The following is a 27,742-nucleotide window of genomic DNA, read 5'->3' as shown; positions in this document are numbered from 1 at the left end:
CGGGAATGTGTGTTTACTTTTGACCTTGTATGGATTAATAAAATCCAAAATCAATTTTTAAAGTCATTAAAGAGACGCTGTACAATCACTCCACCCTTGATAAAGAAAAGTTCGAGGACATCATTACAAGCCCATGAGATCCGTGCCGATAAGTGAATATATATTCCTGACCACAACTGGATATTGTTTTGAACTGTAACGGTTACTTTTCTGTACAGGATCAGCGAGCATGAGGTTATATTTATTGGGATTTTCATATAAAATAAAAAGGAAACAATTATAAAAAGATTAACCAATTTTCTGTCAGCTGATCACTCAGTTGATATAGAAACTCAGGTTATGTACAGCATAACCTGAGTTTCTGTCAGTTTTTACATTATGATTTATGTCTGCAAGTTAAGAGACACTAAAAAAAAAAAAATCTCTTTTGTGTCAAAATCAGAGGAAGGAAATCTGTGTTTTCCATTTTATTAAGTTCCATATACATCAATATTTCTTCAGTTGTAATACAAAAAAAAGGAAAAGAAAATCAAGTCAAAATCTGATGATTTTTTTTGTGTTTTTTTGTTTTGTTAAACAAACAGGGCAGGAACCTTCAAATACATCATCCTTCTCAGTCACTACTGCAAAGCAACTCATTTACAATAGCTTATTACTTTCAGTAGGTTATAGAAGTTTAACCAAGCAGACTATCGATGTCCAGATAATTAGTACTTAAACGATCTTTCATGCCACATCAGACTAAACAATGAGTGGAAATGGGAGAAAAAAACATTGCTCCACTGTGATATATGAATTTAGACACAAAACTCTACTCATTATGCTGAGTAGAACCTAGCCATTGTTTGACAGTATTCCGTTTCTATTACATTGGACATGATGACCACAGGAATGGTCTGAGGGATTTTTTCTTCTTCTTTTTAAACCAAGTAAGAAAAAAAAAAAGATAAAAAGACTCAGATCAAAAAAAAAAAAAAAGTACATGGAAATATGAGAGCTCGTAAGAGTCTTTTCTCCGAGGTAAACTTTCTTCTGAAATGCCTCAGTTGTTCTCGCTCCTCTGATGAAAGCAGGTCCATAAAAACAGGTCCCTTACAGCTGAAATGAGCAGAGGGCGGCACTGCCTGGAAAAGAGATCCCGTGAAAGCAGCAAGCTGGTTGTCCAGCTTCCCCCCACCACCACTACCACCACCTCCCGCTGCAGCGGCGAAGAGGAGCAAACCCCAAACACAGGGTGAGGCAGAGTCCATCACAGAGTTACAGTTCAGGAAAGCCATATTCTTGGCAAGTGCATTTTTGTTTCGCGCAATGTGCGATGTATCCTAAGAGGCTGCAGAAGACTGAAGCTTGTTGTTATGAGACCTACAGAACGTGAAGAGAGGGGAAAGTTGAGAGCCCTTCGCAAGGTTGTTTATTGCTATAACAGTGATCAGACAAGAGACAAGAGGATGCAAAGGGGTCTGCATGGGATCCTACAGCCATGTTGGTGTAATTAACTGGGAATGCTTTTTATTAGTGAAGAAATCTTCCACAACTACAAACTGAGGTTACTTTGCTCTAACTCCTTACTCCGTCTAGTACATTTTAGTCTCATAAAATAATACTATCTAAAAATTATTTCATTGTTATTTAAAACAGTCAAATACAGGCATATCTTACAAACGCTGTACATGATTTAGAGAAAAAAATAAAAGAAGGGTATATACATTCAAGACAACCACCTTAACAGCCAGGACAACAACAACAACAAAAAAAAATCAAACTCAAGGAGGGAGGCAGTATACAAAACGTCTTATAAATATCTCTCTATATTAAAATATGCAGCTTTATATCGTTGAGTCAAAATTCCCAAATTAACTCGGGTGTAGAACTGAAATAAATACAAGAATGAGAAACTAAAACGCATTTTCTACTGAACACAACCCTCGTTAGTGTGACTGATTGTTCAAAAAGGCCACGACTCCTGATTCGGGATCACAGACTGTATATAAAAGATGGAAGTAGCCACCGTGGCTCACCATTATCAGTTTTGACAGCAACAATGTTGCATTCAATAAAACCTGAGACTGTTGACTGAGAGTGAAAGTCAGTGGCTTGTTTTCTGTAGCTATAAGAAAGAAAGCAGATAAAAAGTTGAAGTTGGGGCTACTTTCATTTTTTCTATACAGTCTATGTTTACGATGTGAAGACAGCATGCCCCTCAATTACACAACGGGTTCCTGAAAACTTCTGGTGTTTTGTTTGTGTTCTTGTGCCTTTTTATTCTTTTTGTTTTGCTTTCATATCAATATTACTAGAGACCCCAGCATCCAGTCCAGACTCCAGCTAGACTGGCCCACTTAAGAATCTGACAATCTGTAAGAAAGAAGAAAATGGGATGGCATAAATCAAAAAGGCATGCAGCAAAAGTGAACAGACACAAATGCAAGATGATACACAATACAAGATGTAAACATGGCACTCGGGTTTGCCAAGACACTGGATGTAATGGCCTAAAGTCTGTCAGCTCTCTTGGGTTTTTAGTACTGCCAAGCAACTACAACGTACAAGTAAAGCACAAGTAAAACATCATCACTACACACATGCTAGTGCTATAAAACAAAAGAAGAAGAAAAGAAACCGTGAATGGAAAGCCATAAATGCACACATTAAAGGGGACCTATTAAAAGTCCACTATAGTAGCTTTGAAACTTCAAAGTAATCCTTAATTCTTATTTCAGCCCTGCTCTGTCCCTTTAAGCCAAAACTCTGCTGATTGGCTGCCCCTTGTAACAGCAGTGGGTGGGACTTATATGCCTGTAAAGAGGACTCTCACTGACATCAGGCAAATGAATACCTGCTCATTATTTGAAACCTTACCCGTGTTTAATATGAGCATAAATACACCACAGCTGATATACTGGTATTGGCATTTATAACAGCTGAGAAATGGCAAAAAACAAAACATAAAAATAGTAAAATAAAAAAGCTGAGGGAGAAAAAAATCCCTAAAAACCTGGCAACCATGTTATGAGTGTTAATGTTGCGTGGTTTGTCCACCAGAGGGCACTGCCCTGTTGGCAATACAGATTAGAAACATGACAAACAACCAGCTGATCCAACCTTAGCAAGAACGAATGTCAGGAAATCTGTTTGTTTCATGCTAAATATTGGCCAGAATATCAGATTTCTTTAAAATCACTAAATATCGGTACCAGTCTTAACAATCCTATATAGGCTCTAAGCATAAACCATTACATAACAGTATCGAAAATATGGAAAACCATCATAGGTCCCCTTTAAGGAAGAAACAAATGAAATGGCAGAATTACTGAAAAAGCCAGTCAGGCCAGTCGAGTGTTTACAGCAAACAGACGAGCACGGAGGAGAGAAACTTGTAGGCCGAGTCTGCGGCACCAGCAGCGCTTAAACTCACCTGCTCGCTTTGAAACCTTTTAGCTTCTGTACAAAGAAGGCTTCGAGCGTCTCGGCGCACTGATAGAAGGGCGTGTCGTTGGGGTTGTAGTAGCGGCAGTTGTCGAAGATTTTGGTCACGTCTGCCACAAACTCCGTGAGCTTGTGATAATGTCGCTTTTGCAAACGGGTTTCCATTGTGGAAAAGTCTGCGAGGAAGGAAAAGCACGACAAATTGCTCACATCACAAAAAATACATATATTTACACAATTTTTTATCACATAATTAGTCTATGCAAACTTGACAAAGAGAGGCAAAAACAGCAAATAAATGCTGTAACTGGAGGAGAAACTAAATAATTATAATAAGTTAAAACAAAATTCTCCCGTACGTGGTGAATTCACACGTGAGTAAATACTTTAAAAAGCATTGTCTTTTTTTTTTTTTTTTAAATGACCTTTTGTCACACAGTCTTACCCATTGGCTCCTTGATCACACGATAATAATCAGGCGCGTCATGTGGATCCACCGGCTCCAGGAAAGGCCATGCCATTTTATGAGACTGGGGAAGAGAAAAAAATAATAATTCAGGAAATGATGCCGGTTTTGTTACTGCAACTACTTTAGGCATAAAATAAAACTTCACTGTCAACATCCCTTGACTACACAAACAAACACACACATAAATAGCATCAAAGCACTTAAATGTAAAGACAAAGCAAGTATTTTATTGTGTCTTGTTGCCATGTTTTAATCTCAAAAAATCCATAGTTTTCACTCACTTTTTCTACAGTTTATAGATTTTACAGTTTCACCCAGTTTTGGAGCCACCTGCATTTTCTGAAATATAAAAGACCTAAATAGAGATTGACTCAAAACATCCCCATCCCCGCGTTACAAGTAGCGGCGTTACTTTTTTCAGTAACGAGTAATCTAACTAATTACTATTCCTATAACGCCATTACAGTTGCTAACAAGAAAACGCGGTCCGTTACTATTTTTCAACAAACAGACTGTTGAAGCCATTCACTGTACAAAAGTTGTTTTCTATAGTCAATGGTTGAAGCTGTGTTCAGCTTACCGTATCTTATATAAGTTGCACGGAAGTAGCTGTAAGTAATCTGGACGCTACAGCTTTAAGCAGCTGCGCGCGCTCCCGCGGACGGTAATCACGATCACTGTCTAGCACAACACCTGGAGCTAAGGGGGCAAAACAATCGCATGAGCGCTGCTGTTTGACTGAGGAAGAATAAAGTAGTCGGGGTAAGCCAATCACATGACCACTTCAAGATGACAAAGCAACAAGCTGATAGATACCAGTTTATAAATTGTGTTGATAGGCCACGTAAAACCAGAGTCATGATAAACAATATATGCTGCTTATGAGCAAAAAAAAAAAACAGGGGACGTTTTAGAGAGAGAGAGAGAGAGAGCAGAAAAAGAGGGAGAGCGAGTTTTGAGATGTTGAGAGATTTGTGACGTTTAGCGTGTTTGGGGTGTGTAGTTAATGTGTTGTCTTGTGTAGTTAGTGTGTAGTGTTGTGGATAGTTTTGTGTTGTGTGTCAGAACAATGAGGCGACTGCTGTCTCCAGGTAGAAACAGGAGTGATACACCTGCTGTCAGGTATCAGGCTGTGATGTTTATAGTGGACAGAAATTATTGTTTTGGAGTGGCACAAATAATTTGTGTGGCATCTTATTTAATGCAGAACAGCTGATTGTTCTGTAAATAGTTTAAAATGGTTATTTAAAAAATCAAGGTAAAAGGTAATTGGATGCAAATAACTTTGTTGTTTGCAAAACTTGTGCATATGATTTTAAAATTGAAAATGTATATTTGCATTTAAAGTTATGAAAAATGATTCATTAAACATGTTTGTGGTTGTTGTTATGAGACAAATATTTTCTTCTCTGATTTTATGTTTTTTGTCTGATTTTAGATCAATTGTGTTAATACAGTATGTAAAAATGAAAACATAACTGTAAATTCAGACACGTGAGGTTGTGCTGAAAAGAATGATACCAAACAAGGCAAAGTAAATAGTTTTTAAAGGTGAAATGTGGAGGGAAAATCAAAAGTAGTTAAAAATGGCCAATTATACCCTGGACCCCAGAGGTTTAAACGCTTTTTTTTAAAAAAGTAACGCAATAGTTACTTTTCAAATAATTAATTACTTTTAGAATACTGTAACTCAGTTACTTTTTTGAAGAAGTAACTAGTAACTATAAACTATTAATTACTTTTTCAAAGTAACTTGCCCAACACTGTGTATTCCTAGTGCTGACCCCGTAAATAAAAACCTTGTGTGGGAAATAAGGAAGTCGCTGAAAGTACCTCTCACTGACCTCAGCCCACACATTGGAAACCACCTTGTTACTGTTAATATAAAAAAAAAATGACACAGTCTTGAATTCCAAAACTTTCATACCTGTAACGAGCGTAATATTCTTTTCAACCCCTCGTAGTCTTTGTCAGTAAGCGGCGTGAGGACCGTCATGGCGTCTTCTGTCGACTGGCACTGCGGGCACACGTACACGTCGATGTGATTGGCTTCGCTCTGCAGGATCCCCACACAGCGGCCGTGGTACCAGTTCTGGCAGCGATCACAGCCTATGTAAAACCTGTGGGTGAGCGACGCACACATCCCGGTTAGCACACTGAAGGAAGACTCCACACAAATATGCAAACAAAGGAAACGTCTGACACAGACTGAAAAACAAAAGCGGTGCTATAATTAGAGCAGACAATGCTAACGTAAAGCCATCCATATGGTGACTTACTGCGATTCATCGTATGGTGTCCGGCAAATGCAGTACAGCTCCTCATTACTTCCTCCCTCCTGCCCGCGTTTACAGTCGTTACACACAAAGTCCTCCAACTTCTTAGCCTCCTTCTCCGTGATGCCAACGCAGGCGCCGTGAAACCAGTTGGAGCACAGGTCACACCCGATATAAAACCTGAGAGAAATCAGGTGATTTAATGACAGCAGAGTGCCTCACAGTCAAATTACAATGACTTATTACAAGTCCCCCCCTCCCCTCAAGACAGCTTACTTTGACTCGTCATAGGGCGTTTTACAGATACAGTACAATTTGGTGTCCTTCTTGTGATCCTTTGAGGTAGAAGACAGCTTCTTCTTCTTCTTCTTGTGTTTTGAAGAGTTGGAATCTCTGTCCTTGTCTTTGTCCCCATCTCTCTCCTTGTCCCGGTCCCTATCCCGATGTCTGTCCCGTTCTCGGTCTCTCTCCTTCTCCCGATCTCTTTCTTTATCTCTGTCTTTGTGTCGCTCTCTCTCCTTGTCTTTGTCCTTGTCCCTGTCCCGTTTCTTACTCTTGTCGTGATGCCTCTCCCTTTCCCTGTTTCTGTCTTTGTCTCTCTCATCTTCTCTCTTCCGCTTGTGGGACGATGAAGGTGAGGTCACTGTGCGCGTGCTGTGAGAGGAATGTGTGGAGTGAGAGAGTTGGGAGGAGTGGGAAGACTGGGAAGAGGCAGCCTTGACTGTTGCTGCAGCAGCCTGGGCAATAGCAGCTCGAGCTTTCTCTTTCTCTCTCTGCAGCCTGGCTATGTCCCGCCTCAGCTCCTCCTGAGAGGGAGACAGCACATGTAAGGAATAAAAGTAAACAAGAATATTCCCACTCTCTCTGTCTATAGACAAAAAAAATATGTTTGAGAAGGCTGGAGATGTGCTCACCTGCACTTGCAGCTGCAGCTCTTTGTCCAACAGGGCCCTCTTTTTGAGGATTTCAGCCTTGAGATGTTCTTTGTGCTTGTACAGGAGCGCGGTGAGCTTGGTGGCATTCTGCTTGGAGCGTTTCTGCTCCACCACCTCTTCCTTCTTTCTTTTCTTAGCTGCCTGCTTCTCGTCCTTCTCAATCTTGTCGAGGAGGAATTTCATCACCTGGTTGCAGACGATCATCCTGAAGAGAGAAAAGAGCGCGTTAGTCGCTGGTTCATCCGCGTCATCGGTTTTAAACAGTTTTAACCGACTCGAGCTCCTGAACCTTTGGTTCTCCTCTCGCTCAGCTGCAGCCAGGGTCTTCCTCTGTTTCAGCTGTTCTGCTGTAGCATTCTGCTTCACTACCGCCTGACATTAAAAAAAAACCAAAGAAGTTATTTTAATATATGTTCGATTGTAATACAGTGTCAGGTCTAAAACAGGTCTTTATATAACTAACATTTGCACACAGACATAAATTTTGTGAGAAATCCCTAATTTTTGTTCTTCTTTTGACTCATACCTGCTTCTGGATGCCGTCTCCAGGGCTGATCGCCTGTGCGTTCTGCTCCTTCTGTTCCCTTTTAGCCTCCTGGTGTTTCTTCTTCTTTGGTGTTTGCTGTAGCTGCTGTTGTTGAACTTGCTGCTGCTGTTGTTGTTGCATCCTTTGAAGCTGCTCCTGAACACTTGCCGGTGCCTGTATGGTTACCATATTCTGGATCTGGTGGGCTTGAATCTGTCCCCCGGTTTGCTGGATCTGGATCGGAAGCTGCAGTTTGATCTGCTGAGGAACCGTGCCACCCTGCTGCTGCGCTTGCGCCTGGATCTGGGCTTGGATCTGGGCTGCAACGTGGGGCGGCAGAGCTGACAGCAGCTGCACGGGCTGCTGGAGACCTGGAACTGTGATGAGCTGATGCCTGATTGGAGACTGGACCTGAATCTGAGGCTGTGTTTGAACTTGAGTTTGGTTCTGAGGTTGGAACTGGACTTGGAGCTTTGCTTGGACTTGAGGTTGGGCTTGGACCTGAAGCTGTTGTGGGACTTGAGTTGGTTGCGATGACTGGACTTGAAACTGGGGTTGGGTTTGGACTTGAGTTTGAACTTGTGACTGAATATGGACCTGGGGCGGCTGAGAGGCCTGAGTTTGAATCTGGCTTTGTTGCTGGAACTGAACCTGAACCTGCGGGTGGAGTTGGGTTTGGATCTGAGGCTGCTGTTGAAGCTGACTTTGGGCCTGAGACTGAACCTGAGGCTGGGGCTGAACCTGGGGTTGCGGTTGGACCTGAGGCTGTTGCTGAGCCTGAGGTTGGGTTTGCGGCTGCGTTTGGAATGAAGCTTGTACCTGGTGGTGGTACTGAGGTTGGAACCTCGGTTGGATCTGGGCCTGGGTTGAAGCCTGAACATGAGGCAAGGTTTTTGTTTGGGATTGAAACTGCACCTGAGGTTGAATCTGAGCATGAGGGGGTACTTGCCCTTGGGGTGGCTGCTGAGTTTGTGGTTGGATCTGTGCTCGTGGCTGAAACTGAACTCTGACCTGGGGGTGACTTTGAGGTTGTGCTTGCAGATGCGCTTGAGCCTGAATGTGTGGCAACTGTTGGACTTGGCCGCGAGGCTGAACCTGAACCTGTGCACGGATTTGGCCTTGAAACTGGGGCTGAAGCTGAGTGCGGGTTTGGGGCTGAAGCTGAGACTGAGCGGGTCTCATGGTGGTCACGACAGAGGAAACCGGCAATCCCGTCATATGAACCTGCACTGCTGAGACCGGTATTTGTGCCACCTGCTGCACGGACACGACGACCGGGTGCTGGACTTGTGCTTGAGACTGAGGAGTCAGAGATGCCTGAGGCAGCGGAGTAACGGGGGAGTGAGTGGAGATTGGAGCAGGGGGGGAGTGAGTGGCGATTGGAGCAGGGGCGGAGGCGGGTACAGCAGCCAGAGCGGGTGGCTGAACAGCATCTGCTGCCTGTAGAGCTGGCTGAACTGGAGTCTGCGCTTGAGGCGAGGTGGGAGTCCATCCTGAAGGCTGAGCTGCCCTCTGCTCTGTCAAAGCTACAACGAGACAGAGAAGCAAACAGAAAATTTTAAAGTCAACTAAAGCAAAACCATTCTAAGGTCCACTACAACAGGACAGTGCTGATGATGGTGGGCACTTTACCTGGCACTGAAGGTGTTGTTGAGGTGGCAGTAACTGGTGTGACAACAGCGTTTGCCACAGCAGCATGGAGGGGGACAGGACCTGTGGCTTGGATTTGAGTAAGAGCTTTGGCTGGGGACGGGACAGCGATCTGCGTGGACATGACGGCTATGACGGGAGCAGAGACGGGTGCAAGGGCCGGGGTGGGAGCTTGGACAGGTGAAGGAAGAGAGGCAGAAATGGGCACTGGAACAGAGTTAGGACCAGCTGCTGCTACACCAGCAACCTGGGGGAGCAGGGGATCAGCAGCATGCACCTGAACTGGGGTGGAGGATAACCCTGGAGCAGAACTGAAGGCGTGTGCCTGGACTTGGGATCTGGGGACAGCTTGTCCTGGTGGTGAGCCTGCAGTTTGGGTTTGTGTAGGTAGAGAACTGGGTGCGAGGCTGGAGACGAGGGTTTGGACCACAGGTTGGAGGTCAGCTTGTGATGATGCTGAGGTCAAAACCTGTTTCTGAGTTATAGACGGGCCTGCATTTGGTGCTGGGAGGGCTGGAACCGATGATGCCAGCTGGGGCTGTGCAACAGCTGAGGCTGGTGTGGAGGGCAACATCTGTGTGGAGGAGTGGGTTGCAACTTGTGGCAAAGCAGTCATGGGAGTGGATATTTGCGAGAGTGCAGGGACAGGTGACGGGGTAGCGGCTGAAAGGTGCATTTGAGATGCAGCCTGGACGACAGCCTGTGGGGAAGTGGGCACGGGGGCTGCGACTTGGGTTTGCATGGGGACTGGAGCTGGAGTGGGGGCTAAACTTGGCATCTGTGTCGGGCCTGCAACATGCGTTGGGGCAGGCAAAGGGGCCGTCATTTGGGTTTGGGCTACAGATGAGGGAGTCGTCTGGACTTGTGCAGAAGCTCTGGGTTGAAGAGGAGTTGACATTTGGGTTTGGGGGGTCTGGACTGCAGTGGGTTTGGCAGGGGTAGCAGGAGCAGGTGCTGAAGTTGGAGCTGAAGATGATGGTGGAATCGGAGTGAAGAGGAAGCGCTGGACCTGGCCATTGGGCATAGCTGCCTGCATTAGTTGTTGACCGGGGCCGGGGATGACTGTTACACCCTGCGGGATGATCTGCAGCTGTCCCTGGGTCTGGCCTTGACCCTGGATCACCACTGTCAGACCTGGGTTTCCTCCCTGTGGAGTTGCACACAAAAGGATTTTTTTTTTTTTTTTATATTTGTAAGATTAAGATATTATAAATTACTTTTAGAGAGAAAGAGTAAGGGAAACCTGTGCACTCTGTGTAAGCTGCATGAGCTGTGCCATAGTGAGTTTAACTTGACCCTGCTGCGGTCTTTGTGTCTGGGGAGGAGCTCCGGGAGACTGTCCAGGAGCTGTGGAGGCAGCACACGGTGATGGTGCAGGACCTGCAGCCCTCTGACCCAAAGCTGCCTGCACAGGTGTAGAACCAGGCACAGCTGCAGGCTGGCCACGGCCCATCGGAGCCACAGCCTGATGAACCTGACCTGGAAGGGATCAAGATTTATTATTTGTATTGAAATGTTGGGGATGTTAACCTGAGAATAAAAAGTAGCATTCAGACACAAACCTGGCTGAGCTGCTGAACTTCTGACCCCTGCTGTGCCTACAGAGGTAGACTGAGTGAGTGGCTGATTCACTGCGGTACTGGGCTGTGTTTGGCCTCCTGCTGTGGTGACCTAGAAAAACAAACCCAAGGGTGAAAACATCAGTAATCATGCTTAGTGTCTTTAGTTAATAAGTGAAAAATGCAGGGTGAAGGACAAAAGACCTGTTGCTGGGTGGTTGAGGTGGAGGTTGTGGCTCTGAGGTTGATGTTGCCAGTTGTAGGATGTAGTGTGCTGTATGTCCTAAGGTTCGCAGGAGGCCCAGAGGGGAATATACCCAGGACTTTTTGCTGCACTACACCTGCTGACAGGAACATTTATGTTAAAAGGAGAAAAAGCAGAAATGTGCTAGGAACATAGATACAGGTAAACAAGAACAGAAGGGAAAAGCATGCACTGAGTATGCGTGTCTGAAAGTCTTCCTCACTCAGTTAACTAGATTAAAGTAGTTTATACACACAAGCCAAAGACCAGAAAAAAACGATTTTACAAAACAGCGATCAGCTTTTAGCCAGAGAACCTTTTCAGAATACAAAGAAAACACACACACACACACACACACACACACAGAAAATGTGGCATTATCTAAGCTCAGCATCAATACTTCAACGCAAGTCTGACATTTTCACATAATACTTCACCATCCATTTTTGGGCACACATACGCCAAAAACGGCAGGAATGGATGTCATTCTCGTGCTCCCTACCTCCTTGAGTAGTGGGCATGTTCAAGGTGACAATCTTGCTGTTAGCGGGCAGTGGCAGTTTGGCGGCGAGGACCTGGCCAGCCACAGTCACTGGGCTACCAGCGATCTGGAAGGCTTGCTCTGAGGTGGTGATGCTACCAGCCACAGTGGAGGCTGCAAGACACACCACGCCACCTGTGGTCATGGGTAACCCAAGAAGGACCACCACAACAGCCAGTCTACGGCTGTGGTGTCCACTGTTGGGAGTCAATATAAGGAGGCTGATGTTTTGAATATTTTGGTATCGGGTATATTGGTTTAGAGTCTAATGACACACGGTATTGCATGAATGCCTCAAAGGATATACAGAATTGAGAATTTTTGCAGGATTCAAAGTGGACACCACGAACCACAAAATTCTTTTGGCATGCGAATCGTACTCATAATGAAAACGCTGAAGTCGTGCAGATGATGTATTTTTTATGGATGCCAATATTACTTAAATAGAAAAAACAGAAGAAATCTTATGGCACCCTCCTCGGTTCCTCCATCTTACAGATGATGATGAGGATGATGAGTAAAAAGGAAGATGACTAAACCTCTCCTCATCTTCCAGCTGCTCACCTGAGCTGTTGTTAGCCTGACCCTGCTTGACCCAGGAAGCAAATGACTGATGGAAGTTCTTGTCTTGCTGGAACGGGACTGGAGAGCTCAGTTTGGAGGCCAACACCATCTTGCTTCCTGAAGTTATTTGACTTGTCTTCTGGCCCACCGATACTGGGGTGCCAGGAGTGCCGGCTGAGGTGGTGGTGCACATTGTCGTGGTTGTTGTGGCAGTTGTGGTCGGTCTCTGCTGCTCGAGACGTTTCTGAAAGAAATGTGTCCAACCATTTAAATGTGCTGCTGGTGCGGCGCTTTACCCAGAGCCAGAATCTCTGATTACACCCGTGTAACTGCATTGCGCCGAGTTTCTACCTGCTGGGCTGCCAGTCTGGCCTGCTTCAGCTGGTTCTCTAAATGGGCCTTGACCTCCTCCGCTGTCTTCAGACTACTGCCGGTCTTGGAGGGATCTCCGCCCTGTGACTTCTCCCTCTCCAACCTGTGGCACCAAAAAGAAGGTAAAGTGTTCACTAACACAGTGACGCTATGAAGAAACATACAGAGGCGACGCTGAGGGAGTTCCTCACCTCTCTGCAAAGGCTCTGATCTCCCACAGCTCCAGCTCCTCCTCGGGCACCCACGTTTCCACAGCAACAGGACCAGTCGGTTTAGTGGGCTCCTGCTTCTTAGGCCTCAGAGCACTTGAGCGCAGGCCTTTCCTCTGTGGAGTGGGGGTTTCTGCTCACAAAAAGTCAGAAAGCAACAATTAATTATGTTTAGAAATCTTCTTCAAGTGGACCATTAACAGCTTGTCAAAGATCCTACATCATGCCCAAACAGACTTTCGTTTTCTACCTTTGGGAGTGTCTCTGTTTCCCAGGGGGCAGATGATCTTCCTGATGCAGTATTCAGAGCGGATGCCATAGGGCCCCACGTCTCTTCGTTTTATAATCTCAGTTGTGGTGATGTCTGTCTCCGTTGTTTCTTTGGTGAAAGATAAAACACATTGCCACATTTTCATATTTTAAATAAAAAAAACAGCAGAAAACTGTACATAACATGTGCTCAGAATTTTCTAACCTTTTCGCGTTGTCCCTACAGCAGCAGAGGGCTTCACAGCCATGTCGTCCCACCTCAGGCAGGCCCACAGCAGCCTCAGCATTAGACTGACCCCTGCCAGCGACCTCACAGTCTGAAGACGGTACCTGAACAGTCACCAAAGCTGTTAGTTAGTAAATCTTCCAACAGTAATTCAGTTTATATTAAACTTTTTTCAGCTGCTCTCTTATTCACTGGGGTTCATCACAGTGGCTGAGAGGCCACTACTACTACAGCCAACTGTGAGACGAGAGCCTTTCATTAAAGAAGCAGCTAAATTATTTGAGGGATTGAGTCTATGGCAACCTGGCTATTGCAATGACATCATACTGTAGCAGCAGATCTAAAGGTAATTTCAAGAAAAGGTTAAATGTGTTACGGACCTCCACGTGATTCCAAAGGTGGGCCGAGGTGAAGGGTACGGCCATATATCTGGAGCAGGCTTGGCATTGTAGTTGAAGATGGGAACTTCTCTGAAGCCTGCCTTCCTCGCCAGTCTCTTAAGGTCATCGTTCGGGAGGACAAAGATGCTCTTCTTGCTGCTCTTGGTGACAAATTTGCGGTAAGACGGCAGGGCTGTGCCCGAGCGGGCCTTCTTAGTTTTGGAGAACCTTAGAAGGCTGACTCTATTTTTGGTGGAGTACTCTTTACTTATTGTCATGGAGCTGGCTGAACCAGAGGCGCCCGTTTTGGTGTCAGCAGCTGGAAGTTTAGTCTTCTGGGAAACGGGCGTTCCGGAGCTGGGCTGGGTGGCGGAGCTGGAAACGGCGCTACTTCCTGCGGGCACATCGAGCTTGCTGGTGCTGCTGGGCGTGTCTGGTATCAGGGAGTTCTGAGATACTTTCGTGACAACGTCATTGGTGGCAGAGGACTTCAAACCTTCACCACTAGAGCAATTATCTGTAGTTTTATTATTCTGGCAAGAAGGGCTTGAAGACTGAAGCGTAACAGGCACTGCCTCCTTGGTATCCATGGCCACATCCTCACTCTTACTAACAGAGTCTCCTTTCTCTCCAACATGGTTCTCTAATTTTGGGACTTTCATAGGAGGGGGGTGACATATATCGGATACATCGTTTTGCGAGAGGTTTCCATTCATCAGGGACTTGACGGGCTCTTTGACGTCACCTTGATCTCGGGTTTCTGGGTTTGAGTGCACGGGTTCTGTGACCATAGTTTTCCCATTCACCTGTACTGGACTGGTCTTGCTTTGGGTTACCTCCATGCTCTCTGTGTCACTCTGTTCAGAGTCTTTCTCAACTTCCTCATAGGCACGTTTCTTTGAATTCTCAGACTTCTGTGTTTTTTCACTGTTTTCTAATGTCTCTGTTATACAGTTGTTTTTATTGTTAAGGCCAGGGTTAGTTAAGGGTCCTCCATTCACCTCTTTATGGGCACAAACCTCCCCGCTGTTTCCGTGCACAGAATTTAATTCCCCCTGTTGACCTCTGTCGGGTCCTAACTCCTCTGATTTGACCTCCAGGCCGTCCGTCTTTGCTTTTATGTCCTCTTGATCGAAGTCAAGCTTTTTAACCATGCCATCTTTCACTTGTAGGCTTTCGTCCTTCTCTTCTACTTTAACGCACGGAGTCGTAGCTGTCTGCTGTCTGGTTGATCCTTCAGTCTTAATAACAGGAGCAGGTTTTGCGGCTGCCTGTCTTAACTTCTCAAGTCTCTGCTTCTCCTCCAAGGTGAACTGCTTCACCCGGCGCTCCAGGAGCCCGTCCAGCTTGGAAGGCTTTACTTTCTTCTTATAAACTGTGCGCAGCTGGAAGCCCTCACTGACATTCACGACGTCAGCGAAGAGTTTCGATGTTGCAGGCTCCTCCTTGGGTTGCTCGAGTTTCTGGGTTGGTTCATCCCTCTCAGGATGTGCAGCAGGTGAGGAAGGGCCTTTGCCATCAGGATTATCTATGACAAAGAAGAGCAGGGGTTAGTGGATGATGGAGATGCACATTCATGGACAGCATAGAGGCAAAAAAAAAACAAAACCTTAAATTAAACTTACCCTGCTTGTTGTTTGAAGAAACCTCTGTTTTCTCATCTTCTCTTTTTGCTTCAGAATTTTTTCCCTGCGCCTCTTCTGCAGGCTTCTCCTCCTCTGTGGAGTTCTCAGATTTACGGTCCTCCTCGCACGAGGCCCTCTGAGATGACTCTGTGACGGATGCTTGTTCTTTGGCCTTGTCGGCTGTCTTTTGAATTGCCTGAGTCTCCATTTCTGTTGGCATTTTCTGCTTATTTGTACAGTCTGCTGCATTTTCCTTCCTCATTTTAGCCGCTAATGAAGACAGCAAAAATAGTTTATGCACCCAAAGCGTCAGCCGCAGGAGAACATATCAAGTACCATTAAGAAATTAAGCTACTTCATCTCTTACCTTCCAGTTCTTTGCGGTAGTTTACGTTTGTGTTTCCCGGGAGCCTCGGAACAAAATGGGCCACGTGCGTCCTACTGACCCAGCACCACCCGCCATACCCCGTCACTCTGTACTCCTCCCCCTTCTGCTTCCACACCTTGTTTGGAAAAAATTACGAGGAGGTTAAAAAGTAGTTTTCAGACGAGGTAGTTTACACATTAACACAGAGAAGAGTTAAGATGCTGCTGTTTGTACCTGGTGTTTGATGGGGATGGTGTATTTCACCCATGTGGCCTGCTGCAGTGTTTCCTCATCTTCCAGTTTTTTCTCTCGTTTTTTCACCTTCTCCTTCTCTTCCCGCTCCATGGAGGTCATACGATGTAGCCTGTATTAAAAAAACATGAGCAAAGACATAAAGCACAAGGACCGTATTGGAAACAGGAAAGTCATTACCGAGTTTGTCAGCCGTGCACTCCAAAAAGGAAAAATGAAGAAATCCCAGGTGCAGTGACTCACAAATAACCCTTTAGTTGTGTTTTACTGTTTGTACAGACATTTTCACAGCGCCACGTTAGTTTTGTTTACCTTGTGTGTCCAAGGGATTCCTTCCATACAGACAGCATGACCACTGGTTTGATGGCACACTCCAGTATAGCCAAGGCCAAAGCAAATTCTCTGGCCTTGCTGCACATCTGCACTGCTTTGTTCCAGTTGGTCCTAGAAACACCAAACACAAGCAGCATAAAACTACTGATAGTGATGTTCATATCTGAAATGCGACTCTGCCCAAACGTAGCACGTCTAAGAACTACACGGGGGGCGTTTCCACTGGTCCCAGGTGTACCTGTGTGATGCCCAGTTGGGATGCATAAACGGTCCAGGGATGTTCGTCTCCAGCTGGATGATGGTAAGACGCAGGGTGGAGATTGTCAGGCTTCTCGAGCCGTAGATGGAGCCGTTCCATTTGAACTCCGACGCGGTGGTCAAGCTAAACTTGTGGGAGAGGTGACGCTTCTTGTCGTGGTCCTCCCGGTGCTGATGTTTGTTGAGGGCCAGGACATTGGTGCTGTACTGGTTTTGGTAGACCCTGTATTTACCCTCTTGGCCAAGTTTGAACAAGTTGTTCAAATTCACCGTCAGGTCCCGTTTCAAGAAGCTGAGACGCAAGGACTCGACGTCTGAGCGAACGGGCGATGACTGAAACACGAGCAGAGGACAAAGGCACATAAAAACCCGTTTTTATATTTAAAAAACAGGATGACAGTTGCAACAGACTAAAGCGGCACATTTCACTTTTCAGCAGTGAAGCTGGACCAAACCTCTTCCTCACCTCCTTGCTCCCTCTGGGCGTATGGTTATTAGACTCCTGCGCCGCTCCTCGCTCATTCTTGACCCTTTCGTTATACTCCTCTGTTATTCAGAACACACACTCACTATCAGTATCACCAAGGCAAAGGCAATTCACCACAAATGAAAAAGCCCATTTAATTATCACCTGTCCCATCCTGGCTGGTAAAAGAGGACTGAGAGGACCTATCGGCCAGGTCAGGTGGCTCGGGTTTCTTGGAACTCGCCGATCCAGGAACCTGGCTGCTGCCACCATTTGCCTCCGCTTGAGACGACTGCGGCTGTTGTGGTTGATTTTTAGTTGGTGCCTGCAGATCACCAGCTCGCCTGACTTCGCTGCTAGACTCTTTCGAGTCCTCGTCTACAGAAATATGCCAAAAAAGACTGAGTGCAGTTAACAATAACAATAACAGCATCAGCAGTGCGAGGTGTTAGGAAGTAAAAGTTCCTCTATGCATGTGGGAAAATGTGCCTGCTCCCATCACTACTAAAGTATTAAAATACCGTGCATGCATGTGGAAATTTATGAAATGTGCTTATTATATTCACATCGCCATCAGAAATGTAAGCCACATATTTATGCTTGCTTCTACAAAGACGTCTTTTTCATCTTAGCATCTGCCTAAAGCTTTTATTGTGAAGGGTAGCCTCAGAAAGAGCCCATGGTGCAGCTCAGGTAGTGACGGTGAGCTGTAAGTGGTAACTGTGTGTAAATAATTGATCAAAAAAAGAAAAATGTACACAACATTGGTGAACAAAAAGAACAAACCAAAAATAACAATTATTAAATCCTCAAAAAAAGGTGAAAAAAAAGAAGTGTATATGTGAATTAGCATATACCCAACAAACTGTTATAAAAGAAGAATGCTTAGTCGACAATTCAAAGCTTCCTCAGACCTAAAATAACTGAAATCTATGACACTTCCAAAATGAGGCGAACACCTGCGGCAACCTAAAACGTCGGCTCTGCCTCAGAGTCGTGACGGGAGAGCGTTGCACACACATGGAGCTCTTTGTTGACGAGGTAGCAGGTGGGGAAACGGCGGAAAGAGCCTTTTGTCTTGAGCGACAAGAACCCGACCAAATGGCCATAAATTGGAAAGAGAATAAGGAGCTGCTTGTGACAGACATGGCGTGGTAGCTGCTGCCAGGGACGCCGTTTATCACAGTGCCAAAAACAAAAAAAAAGAGAGAGAGAGGGGAAAAAAACGACTTGCTTTTCAAGACCAAGCGTGCAGCAGACAACACAAAGCACAGGATAAGTAATTAAATGCACCAGGAATAACTGGGAGAGCTTGCTAGCAGCGCTTAATGCACCTGCCTTCTTTTAAAGCTAAGCGTAGGAGCAAAACACACGGAAGGGTTTCTGTGCAGTGACGTGAAAGGAGAAATCATCTTCTCACAGTTATGGCCACTCCAGTGTCGTCAGGTCTTGAATGTTCAGAGACAGATGGATGTGTAAAAACTGCCACTGAGGCTTTTTTTTGTTTGAAATGTTTCCCTGTGTCCAGATCTTCAGCGTTTTCTTTCACACCCACCGAGACGCATGGAATGCACCCGAGCGGCCTCCGCTAGGAAATATGCATCACAGCGTTTCACACTAGCCCGTTAAAGTCAGGGCAAACCGTAACAGAGCGGACAGCCAACACTACAAATAAGCTATAAGTGGAAAAAAAATAAATGAGACCAGAAAAAGTGTTGCAGCTGAGCTGCATGGTTAAAAAACTTAAGTATATTAAGGAAGGAATTAGTTTTTATATTATAGTATAACAAAACCACAGTTCTATTCCTACATTTGCAAGTGTTTGATAAACGTAACCAAATGTGTGCAATATATGAAAAGATTTTACTGTGCACAGGTATGGTGACACTGGAGCCCAGTATGATGGCTGATGTTAGGGCAGGGTCCTTCTCATATCTGCTGATATAAATCAGGTCAGACACATGTAGATGGTAACTGGTGTAGCCTGTAAAATATAATGATACTAAAACTCTTTCTCTGGTTTAAATGCCTGCTCAGACGAAATCAGACCAGTTCTGCTCCTTAAAAAAAAAAAAGTTCTTACGCGTGATCGACGAGGTTTGAGACGAACCCTTAAATCCAACAAAACAGATGAGCGGGGTAAAATGAAGGCAGGGTGAGCAAGAAACAGCGGAAACAAAGCGACAGATGATAATGGATGCACAGCCCAGCAGCAAGGCGTGAAGTGCAGGACGACAGCTGGACTGCAGACCAAACATGAGTCTGAGTACCTGTCCTTTCCCGCTTCGCATCTGGAGCTGACTCGCTGCTCTCCTGGCTCCCAGAATGGGAAACTTGCGCTTCCTTGTTTGATTCAATGGATTCTGTTTTAGGCAGGGCTGTGTCCAGCGCGGCAGAGCCCGGGTCAGGATCTGACGCGCGGCTCTCTTCTGCAGCAGGCGGAGCGCTAGCCGCTGTGGTGCGACAAGACGAACAGCACCGGAAGAGTCAAAATGGGTCAAGTAGAGGTAAAAATGAATTTGCTTTGATAATGCTGCAGACAGAATTTCAGCTTCTGCGTGTAGGAGGCTAGCTCTTTACTTTGAGGAATTGGAGAAAGTTCCAGTGGGCAGTTGAACAAAAAAATAAAAAAAATAAAAATACATCGGAGAAACTTTTTACCTTGTGAACCAGCTTCTCCCATCGGTTTAACCGCTTTGCTCTCTGCGTTGTCGGGCTGCGATGTGGACTCGGCAGTAGCGTCAGCTGCATTTACAGAGCCTTTATCTGAATCCTGCTTTGGCTCCTCTGCTCGAGTCTTTGCTTCCCGTGCCTCCCGCCTGACCTTCAAACGCTCCACGACAACTTCTACAAACAAACGGAAACATTCATTCATTCGACATGGAAGGCAACAATTACACATATGTGCAAATGACGTAGAAAAGTAATACTTTAAAACTGTTAAGTCTTAAATCTAAAGCATTAAAAGTAAAATAAGAGGTATTTCAGAGCTGCTGCTCTGGGGCACGAGGGATAAATAAACAAACATGTACTACGGCCAGCCTGTCACAGTCTGACAACATGTTGTTAGACGTACTAAATAGCAGTGAGGAGCAGACCAGCATCTAACCAAACCCCACCAATGTTTGTGAGATGTTTACGTGCAGATAGTCATTGTTTACAGGAGGCTTACATTCCAGCATCACTGAAATAATAAATAATTAAAAACCACGTTAAAGAAATTATGCATAGAGGCTCTAGCATTTCCTTGATCGTTTCTTAAAAGACAGAAGATATAACGAGCCGACAAATATAGTGCAGCAGACCAAAACAAAAGAAAAAAAAAGGATAATGAATGAATGGCATAGAAATAAAAATTCTGCAAGTATAAATGGCATTAAAATAGCTTCTCTTTTTGCCTACTGTACTCCACTACATTTGTGGTGTACTTACAGTAAAACAAAAATGAAAAAGGTTAACCACGAAGTTTCGGAACAACAGAGCTAATCAGACACGTAAACCACCTTCATCCAGCTGAACATGAATATTTCAAAGAAGCTAACAAAGGCAAAAGTGGTTAAAACCAGCCAAAGGTGAAGGCCCGCCACAAGCCAGCAGCCTCGGTATGAGCAAAGGTTCAAAGAAAATTATGGCGAAGAGTGGAAAAAGAGAAAAGGCTTTTATTTAGTGAAGTTATAAAGACAATGGAAAATTATGCAAGCACTGACATTTGTTTTGCCCTTCTTTTGCTTTTGTGTGGTAGGTGAAATATATCAGGTAAAGGTGAGCGTACAGCAACTCATTTTCAGGTCTTTGTACCACTTTCTAGGAGGTGAGCGCTTTATTTTCAGGGTTGTTTAAGTAAACGAAGATCCTGTAACTTTTACTGCAGCTTGAGAGAAATGGTAAAGTTTAACAAATGGTTTTATTATGAACATAAAATAAGGTTAATTAAAGAAAAGATGTCATGCAGTCAGTTGTAGTTCTCACAAAGAAAAATCTGTATCAGGAGATCACAATCAATGCATGCCTGTCTGACATTTCCCTTATTGAGTTATCTCATGATCATTTTCTTGACTAATTATTTCATATATGAGTTATTAGACAGACATCTTCATCTTCCGCATGAAAACAAGCGCTCACTCTTCCTGCTCAACAAATGACAAGGGCGGAGCCTTATACCACGTGATACAGAAGCTGTGCCGTGTGATGCTAAAATTAGCAGGGAAAAAACAACGGAGAGCACGTCAGGGATGACGAGAAAGTGACAGGAGAAAATCCGTCCCGGTCAACCACCCAAACATCAATAATGGGAACCTTATACAGCGCTTCCCTATACACGTCGAACTCCCGCAGGCACAAAGAAATTACGGAGGCTATCACTTATCACCTGACCAAAGATATGGCTCCCATCAACACTGTGCAAACGAGGGATTTAGGAAAATGATCAACACCCTAGACAAACGCTACACAGTGCCGTCCCGCAACTATTTTTCTATTGTTGCACTACCTGCTCTATACACGCAGCGTCGAGCAACGGTGGAGACGGAATTTCAAGCAGTACAACATTTTGCGGCAACGACAAAATGTGAGACATTTGTTGTTTTTATGTTTATTTATTGTTTTTATGTTCAGTCTCAACTGTTACGAAGTTGATGTGCAGTTAATAAGTGCAATAAATATTTATATTGGAAAAGAGAATTGTGAGAGAATCGTGATCTCAATTCTAAGCCAAAAAATCGTGATTCTCATTTTATGCAAAATCGTGCAGCCCTAATAGTATCCTCCAGAGTCCACTACAGAATAAGGCATCCATATCATACTTTTCAGTTCCAGTATAACCCGCATTATGTTTCTATAACTTCACTAATCCAGCAAAAATTAAGTTATTCCCATAAATAAATATTTAAGATGGAGTGGAATTTCCTTTATCAAATGTTCAACATCTCAAAGACATCATGTGTCATAAACCTAGTTTTCACTGGGACAGAGACAACTGCGTCCCCACTGACACGAACCAGGTGCAGGCCTCACCGTGCAGCTGCAGAAAGCTTTTAACTGATGAAAAACACCAGCTTTACTCATAACTCTCTTTTGTCTGCAGTGGCTTAAAAAAAACAAAACATTTTCTTCCTCTTCAGGCTTCAGAATACCTACAAAAACCTCTATCTTTTGGCAGATCCTTAATAAAACACAGCATCTAGCAGTTTCTGACATACACAGGAAAACTGTTAGAAAACACAGGACAGACATGGCAGCCTGTCAAACTCAAACGGAAACTGCTGGCTAAGTAATCAAAAGTCTTCTAACCACTGCCTCCCTGGAGGAAAACAGAAGGGGAAAACAGTTGCTTGCTGTCTGAGAGAACACGACGCAGGAAGAAAAGGCAGCACCTAACATTTCTGCGCCAACTGTCAGAGATGCAAAGTGCTGCTGCCTGCAGAGCATCGTCTGAAGCATCGACGTGTTTCAGAGTGCAACCCTGCGGGACCTAAACGCGCAAGGATGCAAGCGTATCACAGCTCGAGTCGCACGTGCTCTGATCACTGTCAAATCAATGATTTCAAGCTAAGCGTCGCTACATTCTACATCTCTATAGCATGAAAATCCACTACTATGAGCCTGAGCTCCCTCCATTTGCAGCTATCACACAAAAGTAAAAAATCCATGATGTGTACCGTTGGCTGCAGTGAGGTAGGCTTTATTGTTTCCACGGGCTTTGTTGGTAAGGTCCTCTGTGATGTCCATGTGAGCCTGGACTTCCTCCTTCATCTCCTCGAGGGTTGCATGCAGGTCCATCTCCCAGTACTCCTTATCCAGGAACTCCATGAGCTCCTCCAGCTGAGCCTTGGTGCTGTAGTACCAGATCTTTTTCTTCTCATGCTCCCCATCCTCCTCACTAGGAAGAGAGAAAAGGCTAACCATTAGATTAAAAAAAAACATTATTTCCTTGGCTATGACAGTGCAACGTTTAAATAGAATATAATTTAAAGGGGCTGAACTCCAATTGCACATTTTTCTTTTGGGCTCCAATAGAGCAGCTTTGCATGAGTCAAAGTTCACAGTAATCCTTATGCGTCTTACACAGAGTCTGAAACAAGCTGTTTTAACTCCTTCCCCTTCAAGGAAGCTTTGTGCTGATTGGCTGCCTCTTGTAAACAGAAGCTTTGAACAGCAGGTGGGTGGGCATTCTGGACTGCTAGAATAAAGATAAAGAATAACTGAAACATCATCACTGCATCTTCTTCAGGTGTAGCAGCTGCCATAGGGTGAAAGGCAGGTTACACACAAGACAGGTCACACCATGGTAACACAGAGAGTGCTAGCACTCACATTCACACCTACAGCCAGTTTACATTAACCTTTGGACTGTTGGAGGAAGCCAGAGCACCTGGAGAGAACCCAGACATTAGGCAGAATATGCAATCTCCACACAGAAATGCCCCGACCAGATGGTGGATTCGAACCCAGGACTTTCTTGCTGTGAGGCAACAGGGCTAACCACCAGACCACACACCAGAAATGATGACTACCAGGTGTTAAATAGGTTTCGATTCTTTGCTTTTATCATGCGTTCAGCTCAAGTATAAAGTTTCTTTCCCCTGAGTCAAAGAGATTAAAAAGATTATGGCAAATACTGCCTGGCACTGAGATTGATTTCACCTGTTGTTTGTAAAGGCTATGCTCAAACAACATCATTTCCGGGCATGAGATGCAATCAGGAAAAGCATGACTGGCACTAAAAGATAAAGGGCTTGGATTGCAGGGCTCTTCTATAATTTCTTGACAAACAAAGGACTGAATATATGAAAGCTTATATTATTTCCCAACAACTTTCACTTTCTCTCTGCAGCTGTTCACTCTAAAGGTTAGAAAACAAAAGGGCGATTAATGAGGGATCATCTTTTAGAAAATGGTATGCAACTTTATACATTTATGTCTGCATGGTCTTTTTTTATTGTATGCTCAAAGCTGGGGCCTGTCTGCTTATGGTATCATTCATTAATAGCTTGTAATGTACCATTTATACTTAGACCATGTAGATGTAAGTACATTTGTTTAGCTAAAAATTAGCCAGAAAACCAAGGATGACTGAACTTATTAGGACATTTAAAACTGTAAAATAACTAGATGTTGCAAATCGGCCATATCTAATCTACAGTGCAACTGAGATAACCGAACAGACACTCATTTCATCGAACTGTGCTTCAGTCTTTTCTCTGAATAAGTTGCAAAGTGGTTGGTTTGATAATATCTCTGGTGTTACATCATTCAAGTTACAATTGGGCAAAGTCAGATTTGAGAATAACAATCTGAATAGATTTTGACCACCTTAAATAACAATGATCAAATGCTTGCTGCTTGGAAATAAGCTGCCGGAGCCAAAGAGACCAGCACAGAATAATACTGAGGGAAACGAGGGCTCCGACTTACACAATAATCCTTCTGTTGAGGAACCAGTATTTCCTTTGGTGGCGGTCATATCCAATGGGCTCCTGGCGGACGTAGGGCCTACATTTCTGCGCCTCGGGCACACAGTCTGTGACACCGGACACCTTGTGTGCCACACAAATCTCACACTGCCACTCGTCCTCTGGAACTGCTTCCAGTGGCGGTTTCACGCACTCCAGGTGGTAGACTGCCGAGCAGGTCTCACAGCACAGCAGGTCACCCAGGCGGTGACACACGCGGCAGTGGTCGTCGTACTGCATGCTGCCGTCAGACATGAGCTCCTCGCGGGCGATGTTGGTGGTTAGGAACTGGTCCACCAAAAACTGCAGCACCTTAATCTTACTTCCAAGAGGACTGTAAGGGTAATCATCCACCTCCTGGTATTTCAGAACATGATGGTACTCCACATCGCTCTCACAGTATGCCCGCAACACCTCGGGCCACGTCATGCCGTCAATAAAGTACAGAGTAGAGTTGACACTGTCCTTGAGGTCAGCAGGGCCAAAGGTAGTGTTGGAGGAGTCCTCCTCATGCAGGATGGCCTTCAACAGGGAAATATGGGTCTCGGCAATTAAAGTGCATTGCTCCTGGCCTACCAGTGCTGCACAGAAGTCCTCGAAGCGGAAGGGGGAGAGACGCAGCACCGTGCTGAAGTTCCGTAGCACCTCGTAGATGGAGATGGCATTGAGTAGCTCCTCATTAACCACCAGGAGGTCCTCAGAGGTGTCGGGAAGCTCAAGAGGAGGGATCTCCTTCTCTTCAAGAATGGGAGTTCGAGGTCGGGGAGTTCGGCCTTTTTTCCTCCCTGTGGGAAACACGATGAGATTTGTGAACGAGAAATACGGCACCTCAAAGTACCAAGTACAACGTAACAAAAGAAAAAAGTAACACAATTACTTTTAAAGCTGTCATGGTAATAACTATGTTAAGGATATTACCAGCTTTTGAATTGTCATACATTTGCAATATATTACAATGCTCACCTGTAGTATTTTTTAAGGTAGTTCTAACTATTATTGTTTTCAAATATGCCTGTGAAACTTATGTGCCAGAAAAAAAATCAAATAAAAAGACAAAATAGAACATTTTACCCTAAATGTGAAAAAAAGTTAACTTTCCAAGTCTGGTTCAAAAAGTAAAACCTTGCATCCATCATTTTAGTCGATACTGGCAACAAAAAGTCAGGAGAACCCCTAAGCAATACACCTGCTGTAACGTGTTAATTAGACTCTCGCCGTTTAGGCCGTTCCTCAGCCTTTGGCTTATGATGGGAAGGGGTTCTCTGCTTTTCTATGGAGAATTTAGTGAACCTGCGCATCTTTAAAGGCTACATTGACTATGAATGATACATACGTATGCAGATTATGGAACAACATATGGTGCATGTACACGGTGCTTTGAGTGCTCAATGAGAATAGAAAGGAAAGAAATCACTGTCTATCTTTCTAAGGGAAGGTCTATATTTTTAGTAAGACAATGTAAAACCGAGAAGTAGCCTTATTATAGCAGCATGGCTCTATAATAAAGCTCCCCACTAGAAACCCCATGGTTCATTGTGAAACAGAAAACACGGGCAGCTGTGCAGGGCTACCCCTGAAACCCCGTGCCAAGCAGGGATGGGGAATGGTTTTACTTTCAAAACTACAGCATTTGCTCTCCTCAGGTTTACCGAGTATTAAAAAGAAGCTGCGATTCAACACAACACTGAGAACCCAGATTCAAACTCAAAACGAGCAACTGGTTTTTTGTTTTTTTAAATGTCCCTTTTTTTGTGTTAAAAATCAAATTTAGATAGTTGATTTTTTTTATTTTCACTACTTTCTATCTACATTATACACAGCGGCACACCTTTTTGAGAATCCTGCAGTGGTGGGAAACTTTTTAGAGCGATACTTTGGCATAGCCGGGTCGACACATGGCCAGTGTCATTATTAGCTAAATGAGGGAACCTCCACCTCCCTGCACTGAGGAAAACAGTGACTGTCACCTGGCTAATATTGTTACATCTACTTAAGAATCCCAATACAATGTTTCCTGGCTCGGTTGCACCACGAGAACAGTTGCTGTCGGTGTTTTCATGAGTTTGAACTTGATTGATTTACAGTTAGCCAAGCTGTCAAAAAAAATGACAAGCATGCTAGCTTCGTGGGCTAGGTTAGTTAGCAGTCTCTTTTGTGTACTCCTAATAAAACACTCAAAGTAGAAAGTAGAACATACTGCTCTCATAAAAAGCACTGGATGTTACGAACACTGATTAAAAAACATACAGGTGTCGTTCTTTAACCAACGCAGACTTATTAAGACATTAGCTAGAAGCTAATATTTCCTGCTAAAGTTAGCACGTTAGCAGCTAAGATGAATGCATTTGCAGATTTGATACTTGGAGCCAGAGGCCGGTGGTGTTACAGGTGAAATATATGTGAGCTATTTGGTGACAGACGTTTGTGACAACCAGGTAAGCTGGTGATCCCGCTGCCGCCTCGCTCTACCTGCAGTAGCCTTAATGAGGGGACTGCGGCCTGTGTGCATTCTCCATTTTGAACAATAACCTAACTGCTTCCTGCACTCATCAGCAACATTTCGGGATGCATTTTCAAACCCCTGCAAAGTGTGTGCAGACACCGTGCCCGTGGCAATATTTAAGTGCTTATTTACCCGGAGTGCTGGCGTGTGTGCTCTGACTCCGAAAACTACTCTCTGTGCAGTAGCTGGCATTATCCTCCTCCTCCTCAAGCATATCATCTTCCAGGCAGTCAGAGTCCTCCTTGAGGGCCTCTTCCTCCTCGGACTGAGGTTCCTCCTCAATAAACTCATCTTCCTCCGACCTCAGGCTGACAGCATCGTCGTCCTCCTCGCTCTCGTGGTCATCGTACACAACCGCTTTGGATGCAGGCGTCCGCCTTCCTCCACGACCACCCCTGCCTCCTCTAGCACCAGCACCTCTCCCTCGTCCCCTGCCCCGTGTCGACGGTCCCCCTCTTCTCTTTTTCGGCGTCTTTACGGTCTCCCTTGTGGGGCTCTCAGCGTCCTCGTCCCCGCTATCCCTTAGCCTGGGCTTCAAATTCCTCCTAGGTCGCAAGCCCCGGGCCGCAGCTGGAGATGGCTCCTCGGTTTGTAGCGGTTTGGGCGGCCTGCCCCTTTTCCCTCTCATGATAGGCGAAATCTATTATTTTACGCTCCCAATGTTTGCGTCTCTTTAGCCTGCACGAACGCGAGCGAAAGCGGGACCGCCACAAAGCTGAACTGGCGAGGATTCAGACGGTGCAATAGGCCCCGTAAAGCCCCCGTGTCTTTTTCGGGTGTGAAAGCTCAAAACGTTAGCCCGGCGTCCCGTTCTGGTGCGCCGAGAGCCGCCATTTTTTC

The 27,742-nt window shown here is 44.8% G+C and overlaps 1 protein-coding gene across 2 annotated transcripts; it reads right to left on the bottom strand.

The window, feature by feature from the left end:
- Positions 1 to 1,015: 1,015 nt before the first annotated feature.
- Positions 1,016 to 27,742, bottom strand: LOC146633245 (nucleosome-remodeling factor subunit BPTF-like). 2 transcript variants are annotated; one of them, XM_085351412.1, is made up of 32 exons: positions 27,035 to 27,742; positions 24,362 to 25,184; positions 22,606 to 22,826; positions 19,610 to 19,795; positions 19,219 to 19,401; positions 17,114 to 17,326; positions 16,949 to 17,028; positions 16,463 to 16,815; positions 16,204 to 16,335; positions 15,874 to 16,003; positions 15,640 to 15,775; positions 15,273 to 15,542; positions 13,648 to 15,175; positions 13,247 to 13,371; positions 13,022 to 13,150; positions 12,754 to 12,904; positions 12,542 to 12,665; positions 12,191 to 12,434; positions 11,588 to 11,740; positions 11,046 to 11,182; positions 10,845 to 10,953; positions 10,526 to 10,761; positions 9,265 to 10,429; positions 7,633 to 9,158; positions 7,396 to 7,478; positions 7,086 to 7,311; positions 6,448 to 6,977; positions 6,175 to 6,351; positions 5,823 to 6,015; positions 3,872 to 3,956; positions 3,416 to 3,602; positions 1,016 to 1,362 (listed from the first exon to the last, which is right to left on the bottom strand). In XM_085351412.1, exons 1-32 carry the CDS (start codon positions 27,528 to 27,530, stop codon positions 1,323 to 1,325), a joined length of 10,371 nt encoding a protein of 3,456 aa, XP_085207538.1. In that variant the 5' UTR covers positions 27,531 to 27,742; the 3' UTR covers positions 1,016 to 1,322. The 2 variants fall into 2 exon arrangements, with proteins under 2 accessions (XP_085207538.1, XP_085207539.1); XM_085351413.1 differs by lacking the exon at positions 11,588 to 11,740.

The sequence above is a fragment of the Diplotaxodon limnothrissa genome, linkage group LG4 (genome assembly GCF_057381915.1).
Source record: "Diplotaxodon limnothrissa isolate DT_005_m linkage group LG4, D_limnothrissa_male_GT1.1, whole genome shotgun sequence".
Taxonomy (NCBI): Eukaryota; Metazoa; Chordata; class Actinopteri; order Cichliformes; family Cichlidae; genus Diplotaxodon; species Diplotaxodon limnothrissa.
Note: the sequence above shows the minus strand (reverse complement) of the source record. Positions and strands in the feature narration are given on the sequence as shown.

Coding starts and splice junctions, on each gene's coding strand:
- LOC146633245 (XM_085351412.1), bottom strand. CDS start 27,530: ATGAGAGGGAAAAGGGGCAGGCCGCCCAAACCGCTACAAACCGAGGAG. Junction 17,327..19,218: donor TGCGAAGCGGGAAAGGACAG/GTACTCAGACTC, acceptor ATATTTCTGTAG/ACGAGGACTCGAAAGAGTCT. Junction 3,603..3,871: donor TGTGATCAAGGAGCCAATGG/GTAAGACTGTGT, acceptor CCTTCCTCGCAG/ACTTTTCCACAATGGAAACC.